Here is a 17,623-nt window from a genome sequence, read left to right as displayed (position 1 = left end):
GTGCCCGACTCAAGTTGTACAGTGACCTGTCAGTTAATCTGTCATCCAATTTGAGCGTGCATGAACTCATGGCCAGAATGCATGAAACCACTACCACTCTCCTTGGGTTATTTTGAAGCCAATCCTAGACATCGTGTCATTTCACCCATAAATATTCCATCATGGGTCTCTAAAAGATAAAGGCTCTATTTAAAAAAATGTTTTAAGTTTATTTATTTTGAGAGAGACCGAGAACGCGAACGGGGGAGGAACAGAGAGTGAGGAGAAAGAATCCTAAATAGGACCTACGCTGTCATCGTGGAGCCTGACCTAGGGTTCAGTCGCATGATGTGAGATCATGACCTGAGCTAGAAGCAAGAGTCAGGTGCTTAAACCGACTGAGCCGCCCAGGCCCCCTATGACTCTATTTAAAGAAATAACTGGAGTTATTAAAAATAAATTACGAGGGGCGCCTGGGTGGCGCAGTCGGTTAAGCGTCCGACTTCAGCCAGGTCATGATCTCGTGGTCCGTGAGTTCGAGCCCCGCGTCGGGCTCTGGGCTGATGGCTCGGAGCCTGGAGCCTGTTTCCGATTCTGTGTCTCCCTCTCTGCCCCTACCCCATTCATGCTCTGTCTCTCTCTGTCCCAAAAATAAATAAAAAAAAAACGTTGAAAAAAAAAATTAAAAAAAAAAAAATTACGATACCATTTTCTCACCCCTCCCCCACCAATTGACAATAAATTGTTAGGAGCATCAGATATCCAGTGGTCAAATCTCCCCGACTCTCTGATAAGTATTATTTTGCATTTGTTTCATTCTAATTGAGACGCAAATTAAGAGTGACACATGGCCTTTAGTTGCTATGTCTCTATGCATTTGTCTTGCCTCTTTTTACCCACTTTGCATAGTATTTGTGAAGGACCCAGAGTGTTTGGCCATCACGTTCTCACGTTCAGAATTTTGTTGATTGCATCCTGTAGTGTGTCTTCATGTGCTTTATCTCCTGTATTTGTTGTAAACTGGTGGTCTAGAGGCTTGATCTGACTCAGGTTAGATTTTTTGGCATGTGTGCCTCAAAGATCGTGCTGTGTCCTTTCGTCGGGAGCTGCATGCTGTCCAGTGGCCTCCCCTTTTGTGACATCAACAGCCATTGTTGATCATTACCTGGATCCATTAACTTACGACCAAAGCGATGCTAATACGCAGCCGGGACTAGAACCATTGGTTTGAACGTCCAGACGAGGGGACTGTGTCTTTGGTCTCCACTGTCTTTGCAGGGTCCTTGAACAGAGGCAGGTGAAAGTGATGTGTCTCCTTTTTCCATCTTCATTGAGGATGTTTTTCTCCCTTCTTCCTCTTTTGGTTAGCTACATGTAATTATTTAGGCAGAAGCATATGGCATTATTATTTTGGAGGCTTGTGATTGTGACATCCCTTGCTGTTGGTGTGAACCAGGTAATTTAAAAAAGTATAATTGTGTTTTTTTGTTTTTGGAATGGGTTATGAGGATTGGAGATTGCACAAAGCGCTCTGACTTACCTTTGCAAAAATACGTTTGTGTTGTTTTAGCGAAACGTTTCTCCAGCTTTTGGGGATCTGTGGTAGCCCTTGACCCCAGATCTGCCATCCATTTGGTTATTTTGTATTTGGGGGCTCTGAATAATATTTCAGTGACAAAAGTTTTGCTTCATTTTTTTTTCTTTACTTATTTATTTTGAGAGAGAGAGAGACAGCCAGTGAACAAGCTGGGAGGCACAGAGAGAATCTCAAGCAGGCTCCATGCTGTGAGCTCAGAACCCAAATGGGGCTCGAACTCACGAACTGTGAGATCATGCCCAAATCAAGAGTTGGACACTTAGCCGAGTGAGCTACCTAGGCACCCCAAAAGGTTTTGTTTCTAAATTAAGTTAGAAAGTTGTGGGGACTTTCACCATTCATGAGTTTGAGCCCCGTGTCGGGCTCTGTACTCACAGCACAGAGCCTGCTTGGGATTCTCTCTCTCCCTCTCTCTCTGTTCCTCCCCTGCTCTCTCTCACTCTCTCAGAATGAATAAACTTAAAAAAAGAAAGTCGTATTGATAAATAACACAAGAAAGGTGCCCAGAACTTTTCTAGGCGTATACCAGTCTGTAATGCAGAGTTTGACGTATATTACGTGGAGAGAACAATTCTAGTCGATAGAAAGTGGTTGTGTTAGATAATTAGAACCTCTGGAAGGGCAATACATTTGGTCTTCTAATTGCGCAGAGTATGTCCCAAATGACTACACCAGGTCAGGTGAAGCTGTGGTCCTCACAGATGGGCTGAGCACGGGGAATGTCTTGGTTAGCTTCAGCTGCCATAACACAGTACCGTAGACTTGGGGGCTTAAACAATAGACATTTATTTTCTCACAGTCCTGGAGGCTGGCAGTCCAAGATCAAGGTGTTGGCAGGTTTGATTTTTCCTGCAGCCCCCTTCCTTGGCTTGCAGATGGCCATCTTCTTTTTTTTTTTTAATTTTTTTTTTCAACGTTTATTTATTTTTGGGACAGAGAGAGACAGAGCATGAACGGGGGAGGGGCAGAGAGAGAGGGAGACACAGAATCGGAAACAGGCTCCAGGCTCCAAGCCTGTCAGCCCAGAGCCTGCCGCGGGGCTCGAACTCACGGACCGCGAGATCGTGACCTGGCTGAAGTCGGACGCCCAACCGACTGCGCCACCCAGGCGCCCCAGATGGCCATCTTCTTAATGTGTCCTCTCGTGGTCTTTTTCTGTGTGTGTATCACAGGTGTCTCTTCCTCTTACAGGGACACCGTTTCTATTGGGTGAGAGCCCCACTTTAATGACCTCATTTAACTGTGATTACCTCCTTAAAGGCCCTATCTCCAAAGATAATCACAATGGGCATTAGGGCTTTCACATGTGAGTTTTGTGGGGGTGGGGAGGGGGACACAGTTCAGCCTATCCTAGTGAAGGGGGATCCCAGGGCTGAGATGCTCTAGGTCTAGGAAAGCATGATGATCCTGTGGAATCTTCTTGGGCTCAGGGGGCTTGGCCTCGGGAGGGGAATGGGTATGAGAAAGACTGGGCCTTGCTTGCTATAGAGGGTTTGGGGCTTCTGGGTAAGGAATATCAGGAGCCAGGCCCTGGGCCACAAGATGGGCACTGTGGCTTGGGACTCAGAAGTAAGCCCAGTCATCAGCTTTAGGACCACCATGAAGCCTGGCAAGCTGCAAGGATGATCTCGTGCTGAGTCTCTGTGGAAGTTAGCTTCCTCCACGCCCATACCTTTGCCTTCTCTCTGTGAGGTAGACTGGCCGAGAGAGGAGCATGTCAGGCCCAGGAGAGTCAGTGCAAGGGGAATGACTCCACTGTAGGACTCAGCTGTAGAACTTGCCCCCAAGGAGGGGACCTTAGTCCAAATCACAGCATCTAGAGCAGTCTCATAAATGCAGGTCCTGGCTGGGTTAGGGCCATCTCCAAAGGTTGACTCCGGCCTCCAGCTATTGGCCAGGGCCCCATGAACCGGGGCTGGCTTCCCAGAGAGAGAGGTTGTCGGGACAACATGGTTATCAAGACCAGCCAAGTGGACTTGGGGTTCACAGTGAAGCTCCAGGACCAGGGTGTAAGCCGAGGGGAGGGTAGAGTACAAAGTAAGAACGGAGACAGAAGCTCTCAGTCCTAGGGAAAGGCCCAATCTGTGGGGTTGTGAAAAGACACCTCAGTGTAGTCACCTGCGGGTTCTAAGAACTCTCCAGGCCACCTTTGGGATGGATGGCAGCAGACCATTTCGCGTGGGCTTCTATACGCCAGGCTCAGTTTTCTGCCTGGAAACTGAACTGACCTAGAGAGGAGGGGGAGAGGCAGAGGAGTCAGGCCTGGCCCTTCGGGAAGGAAACAGCCAGCAGGGCTGAGAGCCCCTATTGGGCATATGTGTGAGACTGCTTCCTCTGGCTGGCCAGCCAATGGTATGGTTTCTGTGTTATGTCTACAGTTGTAGCCCCACGGTGAGAGCAGACCGTCCTGCCTATCAGCAGATAACCTGCTTGTGGCAAAAAGATATATATAGGAATTTCGCAATCCAAGGCAGGATAATGATAAGGCGGTAAGAGTTCAGAGACAGGAAGACAGGGAATCATGACGGGCTAGAGACCAGGGAGAATTATTTTTCTAAAAATCCTTGTGAGAAATTTTAAACGTTCAGAAAGATTGAGTGAATCCATCTACCACTTAGCTTTAGTAGTTGTTAACATTTTGCCATGTGTGGTTTATCTAACCATACATATATATGCATACATACACGTATATACATATATATGTATATATATGTAATTATACCTATGTTGTGTCTATACATAATATATAATAATATGTACTACATATTTTTTTTAAGTTTATTTTGAGAGAGAGCGAGCACATGTGTGAGCAGGAGAGGAGCAGAGAGAGGTGGGGGAGAGAGAGAATCCCAAGCAGACTCCACACTGTCAGTGCAGAGCCCAGCGTGGGGCTCGATCTCATGAACCATGAGATCATGACCTGAGCCAAAATCAAGAGTCGGATGCTTAACCGACTGAGTCACCTAGGTGCCCCAATACTACATATTTAATAACATATGATATGTAAATATACATGTACCACATACACACCCCTACTTTTTTTTCCTTGCTAAAACATTTGAAACTCCTGCGAACATCTCCTAAGAATAAGGATACTCTCTCTCTTACATAATTATAACAGCATGATCACATGTGAGAAAATTAACAACTGTTTCCTGATATCTGATATTCAGGCCCTAATCAGGTAAGGATTTCAGTGATAACAATAATAATAGTAATAACTAATATTTATTGGACACTTAGTATGTTGTAGGTCCTGTGCTCAGTGCTTTATGGTTATTACCTTATTTAATTTCCCTAACAGATAGGAATATTGTCAGGTACTATTGTCATCTCATTTTATTTAATGTAATTTTTAAAAAGTTTTTATTTACTTATTTTGAGAGGGGGTATGAGCGGGAGAAGGGCAGAGAGAGAGGGAGAGAGGGAGAATCCCAAGCAGGCTCCGTGCTTTCAGCACAGAGCCTGACTCAGGGCTCGAACTCATGAACTGTGAGATCATGACCTGATCCAGAATCAAGAGTCGGATGCTGAACCGAATGAGCCATCCAGGTGCCCCTGTCATCCCATCTTATAAGCCAGGGAACAAGTTCAGGGAGTTAAGTGACTCATGTGACTCCCACAGCTACTAAGTGGTGGGTGATTCCAGACCTAAGGCTTTTTACGATAGAACGCTCCCTTTCGGCCGCTACTCTAGTGAGTAAGGAGCCTTCACCCGCCTTCATGACTGGGGCCAGGGAACGTGGGGGGTGGGTATAAAGAGGAGGGGGAGGAAGGCATTCCAGGGGCGTGGGGTCAGATGCTGACAACACCATTTGGGTGCTCGGGAAATTTCACAGCAAGGGACTGGCTGGGCTGTGGTTTGCAGCTGATTTCATCCACCTCTGTCTTTTGACCAGGCACTGCTTACTCTCTTTTCCACTAGGACTGGGTAGGGAAAGAATCGTGGCAGCGTGTTAGCAGCTCTGCCGAAAGATTTGACGAGAGAGAAGGAAGGCGGAAGGGTGAAGGTGACCTGGGGGTTCTTGGTTTTCCACTGGGCCCCCTGCAGTGTGGTGGATGATGAGTAGCTGTCTGGCTTGGTGGCAGGATCTTGCCTAATTCGGTGGCCAAAGGATCTTGCAGAAAGAGCTCCTTTGCCTTTGGAGGGGGGGGGGGCGGCCACCATAGTCACACAACCGTGGTCTCGTCGGTCTGTACTGGGCTTAACCTTTCCTATTCTCTCCCTCCACCAGCTCGCAGACCTCAGAAGAGAGTGCCATTGAGACAGGTTCCAGCAGCTCTACCTTCGTCAAGAGAGAGGATGAAACCATCGAGGACATCGACATGATGGATGACATTGGCATAGACTCCTCAGACCTGGTAGAGGACAGCTTCCTGTGACTGGCAGATTCAGGGGGCACCTTCCACTCTTGGAGCCACCTTGGATCCCTTTAAGAAAACCACTTTATTGCAATGCAAAGTTGGGGAGGAGGACTTGGACGATGTGTAAAGAGAAGTTCCCAGCCAAGGGCCTCAGGGAGCCTTCTAAATATGGATGAATGGGATATTTCGGAATGAACTTTCTTAGCGTTGCCCTTGCAATGCTTTAGTAGCATCTCGGCGGTGTGTGAAGTTTGGAGATAGATGGACAAAGAAATAATAGGCCACGGAAGGTGAACTTTGTGTTTCAAGGGCATTGGTGAGAGTCCAACATACACGATTTTTATTTACGAGAAAACTCCAGCATTGTAATTATGTAAATAACTCTAACTGAGGGTGTGTTTAGATTTCTATTAACTGCTCTGGACTTCTGAAGAGACCACTCAACCCATCCATGTACTTCCTGCTTGAAACCTGGTATCAGTTGCCGTTGAACTTTCCTGGGAAGTACATGCAAAACCACTTTTGAACCTTAAAAGGTACTGGTACTATAGCATCTTACTTTTTTTTTTTTTTAGTGTTAAAGAGATAAAGAATAATAATTAACCAATCTTGTTTACTAGATTTGGGTCATTTAGAAGCCCAGCCACTCATTTTCATATTGTAATCTACTGTTATTCAGTAATGCTACATGTGTAATGTGGAACACGTTTTCCCTACAGAGAAAGCACAATTTAAAAAAAAAGATTCTTACTAAGTAGGCGACAAGTTTGACAGTTTGTGACATTTATATCAAATAACCGATGTTTCTCTATAAAATATGGTAATAGCTTTAGTGGATTAAATTTAGTTGAACATAGAGAACAGTAAAAGTAGTGTCTTCCAGGAAGTCAGTGTTTTTAACTGTGTGCCGAATAGGTTCCCTAATCCGTTGTACTAAAAACAATTAACTGCCCTCTGAAGTAATGGGATTTGAAAGAAACAAAACCCCGAAATCCTAAATGTTCGCAATCTAAAGGCATAAGCCTGTGCCTAACATGACTTGTCATGTTACTACCCAGTGGAAAATACAATCATCGGTAAAAAGACTGGATTTGCAGAGGTCGTTTTCATGCTTGGTGATAACTTTGGTGGATCCCCAAATCTGTGTTTTTAAAATGTTACAAACCCTAGAAGGGTCAGAAGGATGCCTTGAATATCAGCCCCCTTTCTTTCATCTCATACCCCAAAGAGAAATAGTTTGAAACTGTGAGAACATAAAGGCATTATTTAATGAATACTGCATACGCATTAGCCTGGATCCTTGGTTCCCAAATGGGATCGCAACTGGGAACACCAGATTCTAGGTCCCCACCCCAGATCTTCTGAATTATTAAGTCTGGTCAGGAGTAGGAACCTGTCTTTTTATAAACTCCCTGGCTGTTTTGATTAGCCAGGTTTGGGCAACACCAGCTTAGGGTACAGGAAGTTGCCATGGGACACAGATAATTTGAAAGTTGGAACTAGGCTAGAAGTCAGCCATGCAGGAAGCCTACCATTTAAGTCCTTGGCTTTGGGTCAGTGACGTTTAATGCCATATATGTGGCAATTGCTGCCCTTAATTTAACTTTCCAGTCTTAGCTGAGGCTGCGAAAGCAAAACCTTGGTTTAGCAGGTCTTTCCAAAAGTAAAGACATTGCTCCCTACTGCATGGGGGACCTGAACTTGCCACCCGCCCCCCCCCCAGCCCCCCCAGAGGCATGTACAAAAATGATGCGATTTAGGGTGCCAGGTCTCTGTATAACCAGGTTAATATTTTGGTGAAAACAAAACAAAACGAAAAACTAAAAAGTTGTGCTGAAATTTTGGGGTGACATAGCAGGACACATTGTCACCTCCATCCAAACTGTCAGATGCGTTGGGGTGGGTTCATTGGCATTCTCTGCGCTACTGCTTAATTGCTGACACCATATGAATGAAACATGGGCTGTGATTGCCGCAATCACCGTCCGTGCTCCTTGGAAGAAGTAGCAGCAGAAACAAGGTACTTGACTACCTAGTGGTATAATCTCAGTGCAAGCCCCAACTTTCTTACCCACCTTTTTCATACTAAGTGTGAAGACTGAGCCAGATTGGCCAATTAAAAAAGAAAATCTGACTAGGTTCTGTAGAGCCAATTAGACTTGAAATACATTTGTGTTTCTAGAATCACAGCTCAAGCATTCTGTTTATCGCTCACTCTCCCTTGTACAGCCTTCTTTTGTTGGTGCTTTGCATTTTGATGTTCCTGTGAATTTTGTGTGACATCATGGGGCTGGATGAAAATTCTCAGACAAGCAGGTTCCAGTCCTAATGAATACCCCCACCTAAGTTTTTGTGTGACTGCATCTTATTTTTTTTTAACAGTATTTTCATTGTATCACAGACTTGTTTCCTTTTTGGCCTCCTGCAAAATCCCCAGATGAAAATTTGCCAACCCTTCCTGCTTTCTGTTTTTATGAAGACAATCAAAGCTGGCCTGAGAAACACAATTTGTGACTTTTTTTTTAAATGATCAATGATGTCCTTAAAATGTGGTCTGCCAATCTGTACAAACGGTCCTATTTTTGTGAAGAGGGACGTGACATAAAATGATGTTATACATCAATATGTATATATGTATTTCTTTATAGACTTGGAGAATACTGCCAAAACATTTATGACAAGCTGTATCACTGCCTTTGTTTATATTTTTTTTTGACTGTGATATTCCCCACAGGCACATTAACTGTTGCACTTTTGAATGTCCAAAATTTATATTTTAGAAAAATAAAGAGAAAAATACATAAGTGTTTCCAAAACAGTGGTGTGGTGAATGTTTGTGAAGTAACTCAATAGGTAGGGTCTACTGGTAAAAAATGTATTACAGAACGCCCCGTTCGTGTTTTTGTTTTAAAACATGTAAATGAAGATCTTTATATTTCAATAAATGATATATATAATTTAAAGTTACACTAAGGCCCCAGCATTTTTGTTTTTAGCTGAATCACATAAATTAAAGCAATCTTGTTCAATGCGCTTTCTGACCAGTATTTCAGTAGGGCTTCATATCGTGGTTTTGATGAAACCAATGGGAAATTTAAGATTTAAACGTTATTTGAGCGCGTTAGTTTTCAGACACAGCGTTTAACTTAAAAGATAACCGGCACTTGGCTCATCCTCAATCCTATTGTTTGTTTGTTTGAATAGCATTTTATTGCATCGTGTTTTTCTCCCCCGCAGGAGCACAGGAGTGCATCTGCAACATTCAAACATTGTAGGTGTGTGTGATACGAGCGATTAAAGGCTTTCTTCACCATATCTTCTTCCCTGTCCCTGTCCGGGTTCCCAGAGGCAGAATTGCGTCTTTCATCTTTCCGCTCTCCTCTCCGTGCATCTGCTTATGTACCCGTATATACATCTCTATTTTTGCTTCATGTTTTACCTAAATAGTATTTACTTTACGTAACGCTTTGTAAAGTGCTTTTTTTCCTTTTTTTAAATCGGCTTTATTTCCTACAGCAGTTTTAGGTTCACAGCAAAATTGAACAGAAGGTACGGAGGTTTCCCGTATACCCCCTCTCCCCACTCATGCAAAGCCTCCCCTATTATCAGCATCTCCCACGAGAGTGGTACATTTGTTCCAATTGATGAACCTATACGCGTACATCATTATCAGAGCTTATACCGCTCTTCTCTTTTAATGCTCTGTTTTACAGAGCTCTGTGAGAAGTACATATAGATAGACCTCCCTCGATTTTTATCAGCTACATAGTTTCTCATTATGTGAATGTACCATAATTTATGCAATCGTGTTCCTATAGGTGCATTTATAGGTTCCCATTCTTCGCTACGGAAATGACTTCTTGAATAGCCTTGTGCACACATAGGAGTGTCTTGTTAGGGTAGAATCCTGGAAATAAAATTGCTAGGCCAAAGGGTGTGCGGAAATAAATTGATGTTAAGCCCAAGCCTTCACTTCCGACTGTCACAGTAAATTTTGGAACGGGAGTCACCTGCTTTGCAGATTATTTTACTAGCCCTAGTTTTCTCGGGTCTCCTCTACCTCTCATTGCTCGCTGTGAAGTCGTAAGTGTCAGGAGGGTGTCAGTTTTTGCACTCTGAGGCATGCCGAATCAAACGACATGGATTTACAAAACAAAAATCGTATAATTCAGTTTATTTTCTTTTTTTTCAATTTTTTTTTTTACATTTTTTTTAAATTTATTTTTGAGAGACAGAGAGAGAGATACAGAGCACAAGTGGGGGAGGGGCAGAGAGAGAGGGAGACACAGAATCTGAAGCAGGCTCCAGGCTCTGCGCTGTCAGCACAGAGCCCGATGTGGGGCTCGAACCCACGAACCGTGAGATCATGCCCTGAGCCGAAGTCAGTTGCTTAACTGACTGAGCCACCCAGGCGCCCCTATTTTTTTATTTTATTTTATTTTTTAAAATTCAATTTATTTTCAATTTCCGGTTATGGAAATTGATTGTTATTAATAATTGGAATATAGCACCCTATTCCAACAGAACTCCTTCTGGCCCATATTCAATCAGCCTGCAGATCAAAGCACACCTCCTTGGAGTTAAGTTAGAAGATGTCAATGTAGGCCGAGTATTGGCTCTGCTTCTGTTCAGCCCCAGAAAGGAGAGGGATCATCAGGAACAATAATCCTACTGATTAAACAATAGCTGCCTAATCTAGCATCCACACAAGGCGCTAAGCCTGCAGAGAGATCTTTCTGTTCTCCTGTTTAACGTATAACTCTACCTCTCAATATAGTATAGACAACGCGGCCTTCTTTATCCCCTCGTGATGATAAAAGTGACTTTTACTATTGGAGGATTTTCCAGCTTTTTCAAAGACCCTGTTCACATTCACTTCTTTTGATTCTCAAGATGGGATTTTGAGGCAGGGAAGAGAGTTTATAGATGAGGAAACCCAGTGACTTCTAAAAATCATACAGCAGAGTGATGAGAGCATGAGGCCAGAAATTCGAAATTGTACCAATTCCAGTGCTGTTTATACCACAACAGACCAGGGAAAGCAAGAGATACTGAGAAGCCTTGCTGCTTGAGGTATTTCAAAAGACAAGTGATGGATTAGTTGGCCTATGGAAGTATTTTACACGTTTATAATAACGATTTCCTTTTAGGCTATACTACAACAGCTGTAATAATGGATATTATGACTTTAACAGTTATATGCTTCATAAAATGCAGCTCAGGAAAATGACTTAGAATATCTGAATCCATCATAAACTAGGCAATTTTCCCCAAGATAATGGCTATAGAAATGCTTCATTATCTCTGACTCCGAATACATATAAGGATCAAACCCAATCATGTTGTTACAGCAAAATGAATATACTGTGCTTATAACAGACACAATTTTTTTCACCCCTACACTTAAGATACAGGTGAAAAAATATATATGTGGCCTTAATTAGCAGATTATAATGTTCTGTTCCACCTGGTTACATGAATAGCACCTGTGTCCTAGAGAATAATGAACGCATCCTCCAAAATATATTCCTATGTGGCTAATGTTTCCATCACCCGCATCCTAGTCCACGTATAGAGCAGTGGAGATATCAAGGACACATGGTTTCACATGGCAGGGGGAGCATATTTGCTCCCTGTTTCTGGTTTAAAGGCTAATTGGAATTTTAAAAAGATTTGCCACATTATCCTGGCAGATGGTATTTTGCTTTATCATTATTCATGGGTATTAATGACTTCCCTCTGGAGCATGTGTATCCTGTCTATTTTGAATTTCATTACATTTCATGCTGACTGCTCCGCACAGAATTGGATCCAGTGTTTTCTGTGTGGTGCCTAAGCTGCAGATTGTTGGGTTGGTCAAAGTTTTAGACTTGATGAGGAATTAAGGAACGCTTTGAAATGAAGAGAACGTTTTTCTTCTCTGACCTGAGTATTCCATCCCATTTCTCGTTTTGTTCGAGCTTGCTGTCCCATAGGGTAGCCTGTCATATCTGGTGTATGTGGAGACAGTTCCAGAGTGGATACATTCTTCGCCAGCCTGCGATTATTAGACACCCATTCCTTTTCCCTAGAAAGGTTGGGGTTAGTTTCCTAAGTGCAGAAAATGCATGAGGACATGATGTAATGATCTGGCCACAGAAAATCATCTTTTAAATTAATCTCTTCAACAAATATTTATTAGAGAGCAGCCTCTTCTTTGTTTAGGTGATCTCTAGGATATGTAAGCCTCAGTGAGGCAGCTGGCGGAGTTGATTCCAACTGGCTAATTACCTGAGGGGAACATTACATCACAGGGCAGAGCAGCGCAGAACAGAAAATTGTGGTGGGTGGAGGCCACGGTCTGTACTTGGGAGTAACAAGCAGCCGGAGGACTATATCATGTATGTTCTGAGTGATATGGATTATAGCTCTAGGGAGCCTTCTGATAAAACCAAAGCTTTTCTGCAACCAGAGGACACAGAGTGTTGTTGGAACATTCGAGAATGGGAAGGTAGGGCCGGGGGAGCCAGACCTGGTGGATTTGCTTCCTGAAGCCCCTGTCCTAGCTTGATTCCAGATACTCTATGGCCAACTTCACATCCCTCCTCCTCAAATTGTATTCCCCTATTCTTAGATGTTGTTGAGCTAGGCACTGTTTTAGGCACTGGGATTCAGAAATTAACACGACAGACAAGATCTCTACATCATGGGAGACAGAAATATTCTTCCTCCAGAGCAGAAAGCAGATTTGTTTAACGGCCAGTATAATAAAGACGATGTCCCCTTCTGGGACAAATGTTGATCACATTCGCTTGCCGCCCATAATAAAAGACTGGTGCTTCCTAAGCTTAGGGCTCTTGAGCTGTGACACAAAGCCAGTGCCTGAATAGCACCCACCCAGGACACATTGCATTACCCCCACAGGGCTTGGGGGGCAGGGAGAACTGATGTAAATACCAAGTTCATGGTATTTACTGGATTGTGAGTAGTAAAGTCCTGTTTCTGACTTAGGAGTCTCTTGTGTTTTCTGGCAGCATCCATGAAACCATGGTAGGCCAATTTGTTAGCTTGCAAATAGGATAAAACCTCAGACTCTTCATAGTTCTTAACACTAACTGAGCACGGTACCAGCCAAGTAAGATCTCTATCTTCTTACTTCTTCCCCAAACGATGCCCCCCCCAATAGCCCTGAAGGGACTGTGAGTAGGGAAGGAATTAAAAAGCTCTAGTTGGGGAAGATAGAGATGAAACTGATCATCATCATCTTTTTAACGCTGTAACCTTTCCTTTGCCTTCTTCAGTAGGTCCAAGATGGGGAAATAGAAATTAAACCTTCTCACGAAGTTCAGAGTTGATATAGTTACTATACTGGAAGAAGTAGAGAACATTTCATTATCTAAGCATGACAAAAAATGTCAATGGGTTGATTCTAAATTTCATCCAAAGGGACAGGAAGAATGAACTCTACAGAATAGGTATGTAGGAGAAGTTATGGGACAATAATTAATTAAGGTTGTTTTCTATTCTAATACATGTTCAACCCAACCATTGCATCTCAACTCTACAGAAAACAGGGAAAAAATAGCAATTTCCTACTTCTTGTGAGAATGATATATTTTGGTGCAGCCATTCAGCTCCTGTCATAGCTCCTTTTGCAACCAGAGTGAGACTATAGTGATGGTAGGATCTAAGAGATGTCCACAGTGAGGGTAAGGTTGCAACACTCTATGATCTATTTATGATTTGGGAAATAAGAATCCTTCCAAATCAAAGCATAGAGTGATATTTTGTCATATTTTTTCTAAAAAGACATTTAGTTAGTCGTTACTCAACAACCATTTCTCATGTATTAAGTCCTAGGGATACTAATATCACTCATGTTCAGTGAACATTGTGGTAAATCAAATTATGCTTTAGAACTATATTCCTCCCCCTCGTCTTCACAGGGGAAGAAGATATTCTCACTGCATTGATGTTAGACTTGACCATGTAACTCTCTTTGACTAACAGGATGTTAACAGACATGATACAGTGGATGCTTGAAATTTGTGTTTAGGGCTTATGCTCTTGACATCTTAGCAATATTGAGTCTTCCAACATGTGGACACGATTACCTCTGTAGTTAGTTAGGTCTTCTTTATACTAATATCTCAGTTATAAAAACTATATTTTATAGTTTTATGTATTTACATGCATTCTGTTAATTTTTTCTAAATATTTCATTTTTTGAAGCCATACATAGCATTTTTTCTATATCTATTTATAGCTGGTATGTAGAAATGCAACTGACCTTATATTCTGCAACTCTGTAGGTTCCTAAAAAAATTTTTTTATACAGAAAGTGATGTTATCTGTAAGTAAAGACAATTTTACCTCTTCCTACCCAATTTGGATGCCTTTTATTTGTTTCACTTCTCTTATTTCACTGGCTAGGAATTCCACTACATAATTAAATGGATGTGGTTGATTAGGAAAGCTTTTTCCTGCATCTATTGAAATTATCATATACTTATTGCTCACAGACTTTATTTTACTCCACAAGATTCTTAGGACAGTACAACTATTTATCTAAGGTCCTTATTGCTTACATTATCCTCAGGTGTCTTTATCAAAGTGTTCCCTCCCCTGGGGCACCTGGGTGGCTCAGTCAGTTAAGCTTCAGGCTCTTGATTTCAGCTCTGGTTATGATCTCACTGTTTGTGGAATTGAGCCCTACACTGGGCTCTGTGCTAACGGTGTGGAGCCTGCTTGGGATTCTCGTTCTCCCTCCCTCTCTCCCCTACCCTGCCCAGTGCTCTCTCTTTCTCTCAAAATAAGTAAATACGCATTTTAAAAAAGTTTCCTCCTCAGATGCTTTATGGCTGGGGTCTCTCTCTCTTTTTTTTAATGTTTATTTATTTTGAGAAAGAGAGAGAGTGTGAACATGAGTGGGGGCAGGCAGAAAGAGAGAGAGAGAGAGAGAGAGAAAATCCCAAGCAGACTCTGAGCTCTCAGTGCAGAGCAGAGCCTGAGGTGGGACTCTATCTCACTAAGTGTGAGATCATGACTTGAGCTGAAATCTAGAGTTGGAAGCTTAACCGACTGAGCCACCCAGGCACTCCAAGTCTTTTTTTTGTTCTAAGACTCTTTTATTTTTTTAATTTACTTTATTTTATTTTTTATTAAGTTTTTAATTTTAATTACATTATAGTTAACATACAGTTTATATTAGTTTCAAGTGTACAATATGGTGATTCAACAATTCAACAATGTATTTATTACTCAGTGCTCATCATGATAAGTGTACTCTTAATCCCCTTCAGCTATTTCACCCATCCCCCCCACCTGCCCTCTGATGTGCTTTATTTTAATAGAGTACACACAGTTAAAGCTTTTTTTTCCAACAAGAATATTTTTTTACTTGAAGCATACTTCAGAACACGTGGTTCTAAAAGATATATATAGAACATTCCATCCTTATTCATAATGGATATTGACTTATAGTTTTCTATTCTTGTCATGTCTTTGTCTTAGTTTGTATAAAGGTAATAAAATGGCCTTATATAACGAGTTGGGACATGTTTCCTCCTCTTCTGTATTCTGGAAGAGTTTGTGTAGAACTGGTATTATTTCTCCCTTAAATGTTTGATGTAATTCATCAGTGAAGCCATTTAGGCCTGGAAATTTCTTTGTTGGAAGGTTACAAATAATGAATCAATTTCCATAAATGTAGGGCTCTTCAAGCTATCTAATTCTTTTTGAGTAAGTTGGCTAGTTTGTGTTTTTAAAGAAGTTTGTCCATATCCATTATGAATATATTAGCAGAAAGTTTTTTACTTTATTGTCATGAAGTTGTTGGTAACATTTCTTATTATTTTTTAATATTGTAAGATCTGTAGTGTTGTCTCCTTGTTCATTCATGATATTGATAATTTTTGTCTTTCTTTTTTCATTGAGGATATTGACTAGAGGTTTGTCAATTTAGGAACAGTTTTGAAAAAAAATCAGCTTCTGGTTTCATTGCTTATTCTCTAATGTTTGTCCCATTTCTATTTTATTGATTTCTACTCCTTATTACTTCAGGTTTAATTTGCTTTTTCTTTTCTGGTTTCTTAAGATAGAAGCTTAGATAATTTAGGTAAGACCTTAATACTTCCTTCTAAGAGTTGTTGTAGATGCATTCTACACATTTTGGTAAAGTGCAGTATGATATATGATATATAATTCAAAGGATTATCAAAATACAGAGAAAAAAGCTTTTAATCAATCCAAGGAATGTTGCAGAGAAGTGTTTGAATTGGCCTTTGAAAGATCTTTTTCCCCCAGGCAGAGAAGGAGGTAAGAACATTCTAAGCCAAAAGAACAATAAGCCAGGATTTATGAATTGACCTTTCCTTTATAAAGTGTGCTCATGAATATTTAATAACTATAATCTACAGATAGAGCATCTCTTTGAAAGACAAGGACAGAGCCAGTCATTCCCATAAACCAAAAATGATGTTGAGGCTGAAAGTTTGGGTCTTGAAGTCATCCTTTTAGTTGATACCATTTCAAATGAGAATAGTATAGGCCCAATAGAGTAAAAAAAACAAGTACTGTCATGTGTGAAATTCTTGGGTATTGATCAGAACAAAGGTAAAATGAGGTGGAAATAGGGCAGTGTCTGGTTATAACTCTTAGTATAGATCATTACAAAACACTCATTTGTCAGAGAGATATTACCTTGGAAATCCCAATTTCTCATCTACTTCTACAGTCATGAGACCTTTGTCTCTGCCTGATTTCTACCCTCTGCAGCAGATATTATAGATCGGCTCACTCAACATCTTTCTGTATATTGTTTTTATTGCTTTTTAAAAATACGAATGTTGGAAAACAAAACACTCATTCCCTGGAACCTAGAATTTGGCCATGTGACATGATTCTGGTCAATAAGATGTGAGTATAATTTCTGGGGAGGACTTCCTTATTGCATTAAAAAGGCAAAGATGAGAAAAAGTTTTTGTCTTTCTCACATTGTCCTTCCCACTTCTTCCTTCCTGGAACTTGAAGACACTTCCTAACGTTGTAGCAGCCATCTTTTGACCATGACATTAGAAACCCTAAAAATGGCAGTCCAGGAGACTGCAACAGGTTTCCTGATGACATTCTTCACAGGTGCATTCGCCCTGACCTCTATAATTCCACATTCTTTTTTTTTTATGCTTGCATGACAAAAAATACATGTTTAAGTGACTATTTCCATGTTTTCCATCACTTGCAATAAATGCACTCATAAGTGATGCAACTTTTTATAACAAGTAAAAAAGTTGTGTGGGGACGTCTGTAATTCCAAGTTGTAATATACTTTCTTCACTGGGTTTCCAAGACATCAACCTCTCTTGGTTTTCATCTGGCACTGCTGGTCGGTTTTAATCACTCTCTGCTGATCCTTCTCTTCTCCTGGTCTCTATTTATATTGAAGTGCCCCAGGGCAAATTCTGAACCTCATTTTTTTTCTGGTCTCATCTAAGCTCACGGCTTCACATACCATGTATATGCTGGCAATTCCTAAATGCATATTTCCAACCCAGGCCTCTCTCCTGAACTACAGATTCATGTGTCCAACTGCATTCTCAGCGTATTCATTTGGATGTCAGATAGTTGACCTCTTAACTTCGAAACTTGATCCCCCGCTTCTTCCCTCAAGCTTTGTCCATCTTCAGTCTCCCTCAATTCAATTGA

General features: G+C 41.5%; 1 protein-coding gene across 6 annotated transcripts in view; it reads left to right on the top strand.

Moving 5' to 3' along the window:
- Positions 1-8,908, top strand: part of PDGFRA (platelet derived growth factor receptor alpha) — a 51,613-nt gene extending 42,705 nt beyond the window's left edge. For all 6 annotated transcript variants that reach the window (XM_086705041.1, XM_086705044.1, XM_086705047.1 and 3 more), the window contains exon 23: positions 5,812-8,908. In XM_086705041.1, the coding sequence (XP_086561167.1) occupies positions 5,812-5,959 (148 nt within the window). In that variant the 3' untranslated portion in view covers positions 5,960-8,908. The remainder of the gene's footprint in view (positions 1-5,811) is intronic.
- The last annotated feature ends 8,715 nt before the right edge of the window (positions 8,909-17,623 follow it).

This window comes from Puma concolor, chromosome B1 (genome assembly GCF_028749965.1).
Source record: "Puma concolor isolate L17-30 chromosome B1, mPumCon1.1.hap2, whole genome shotgun sequence".
NCBI lineage: Eukaryota > Metazoa > Chordata > Mammalia > Carnivora > Felidae > Puma > Puma concolor.
The sequence above is the reverse complement of the archived record's forward strand: the minus strand, read 5'-3'. Positions and strand labels throughout refer to the sequence as shown.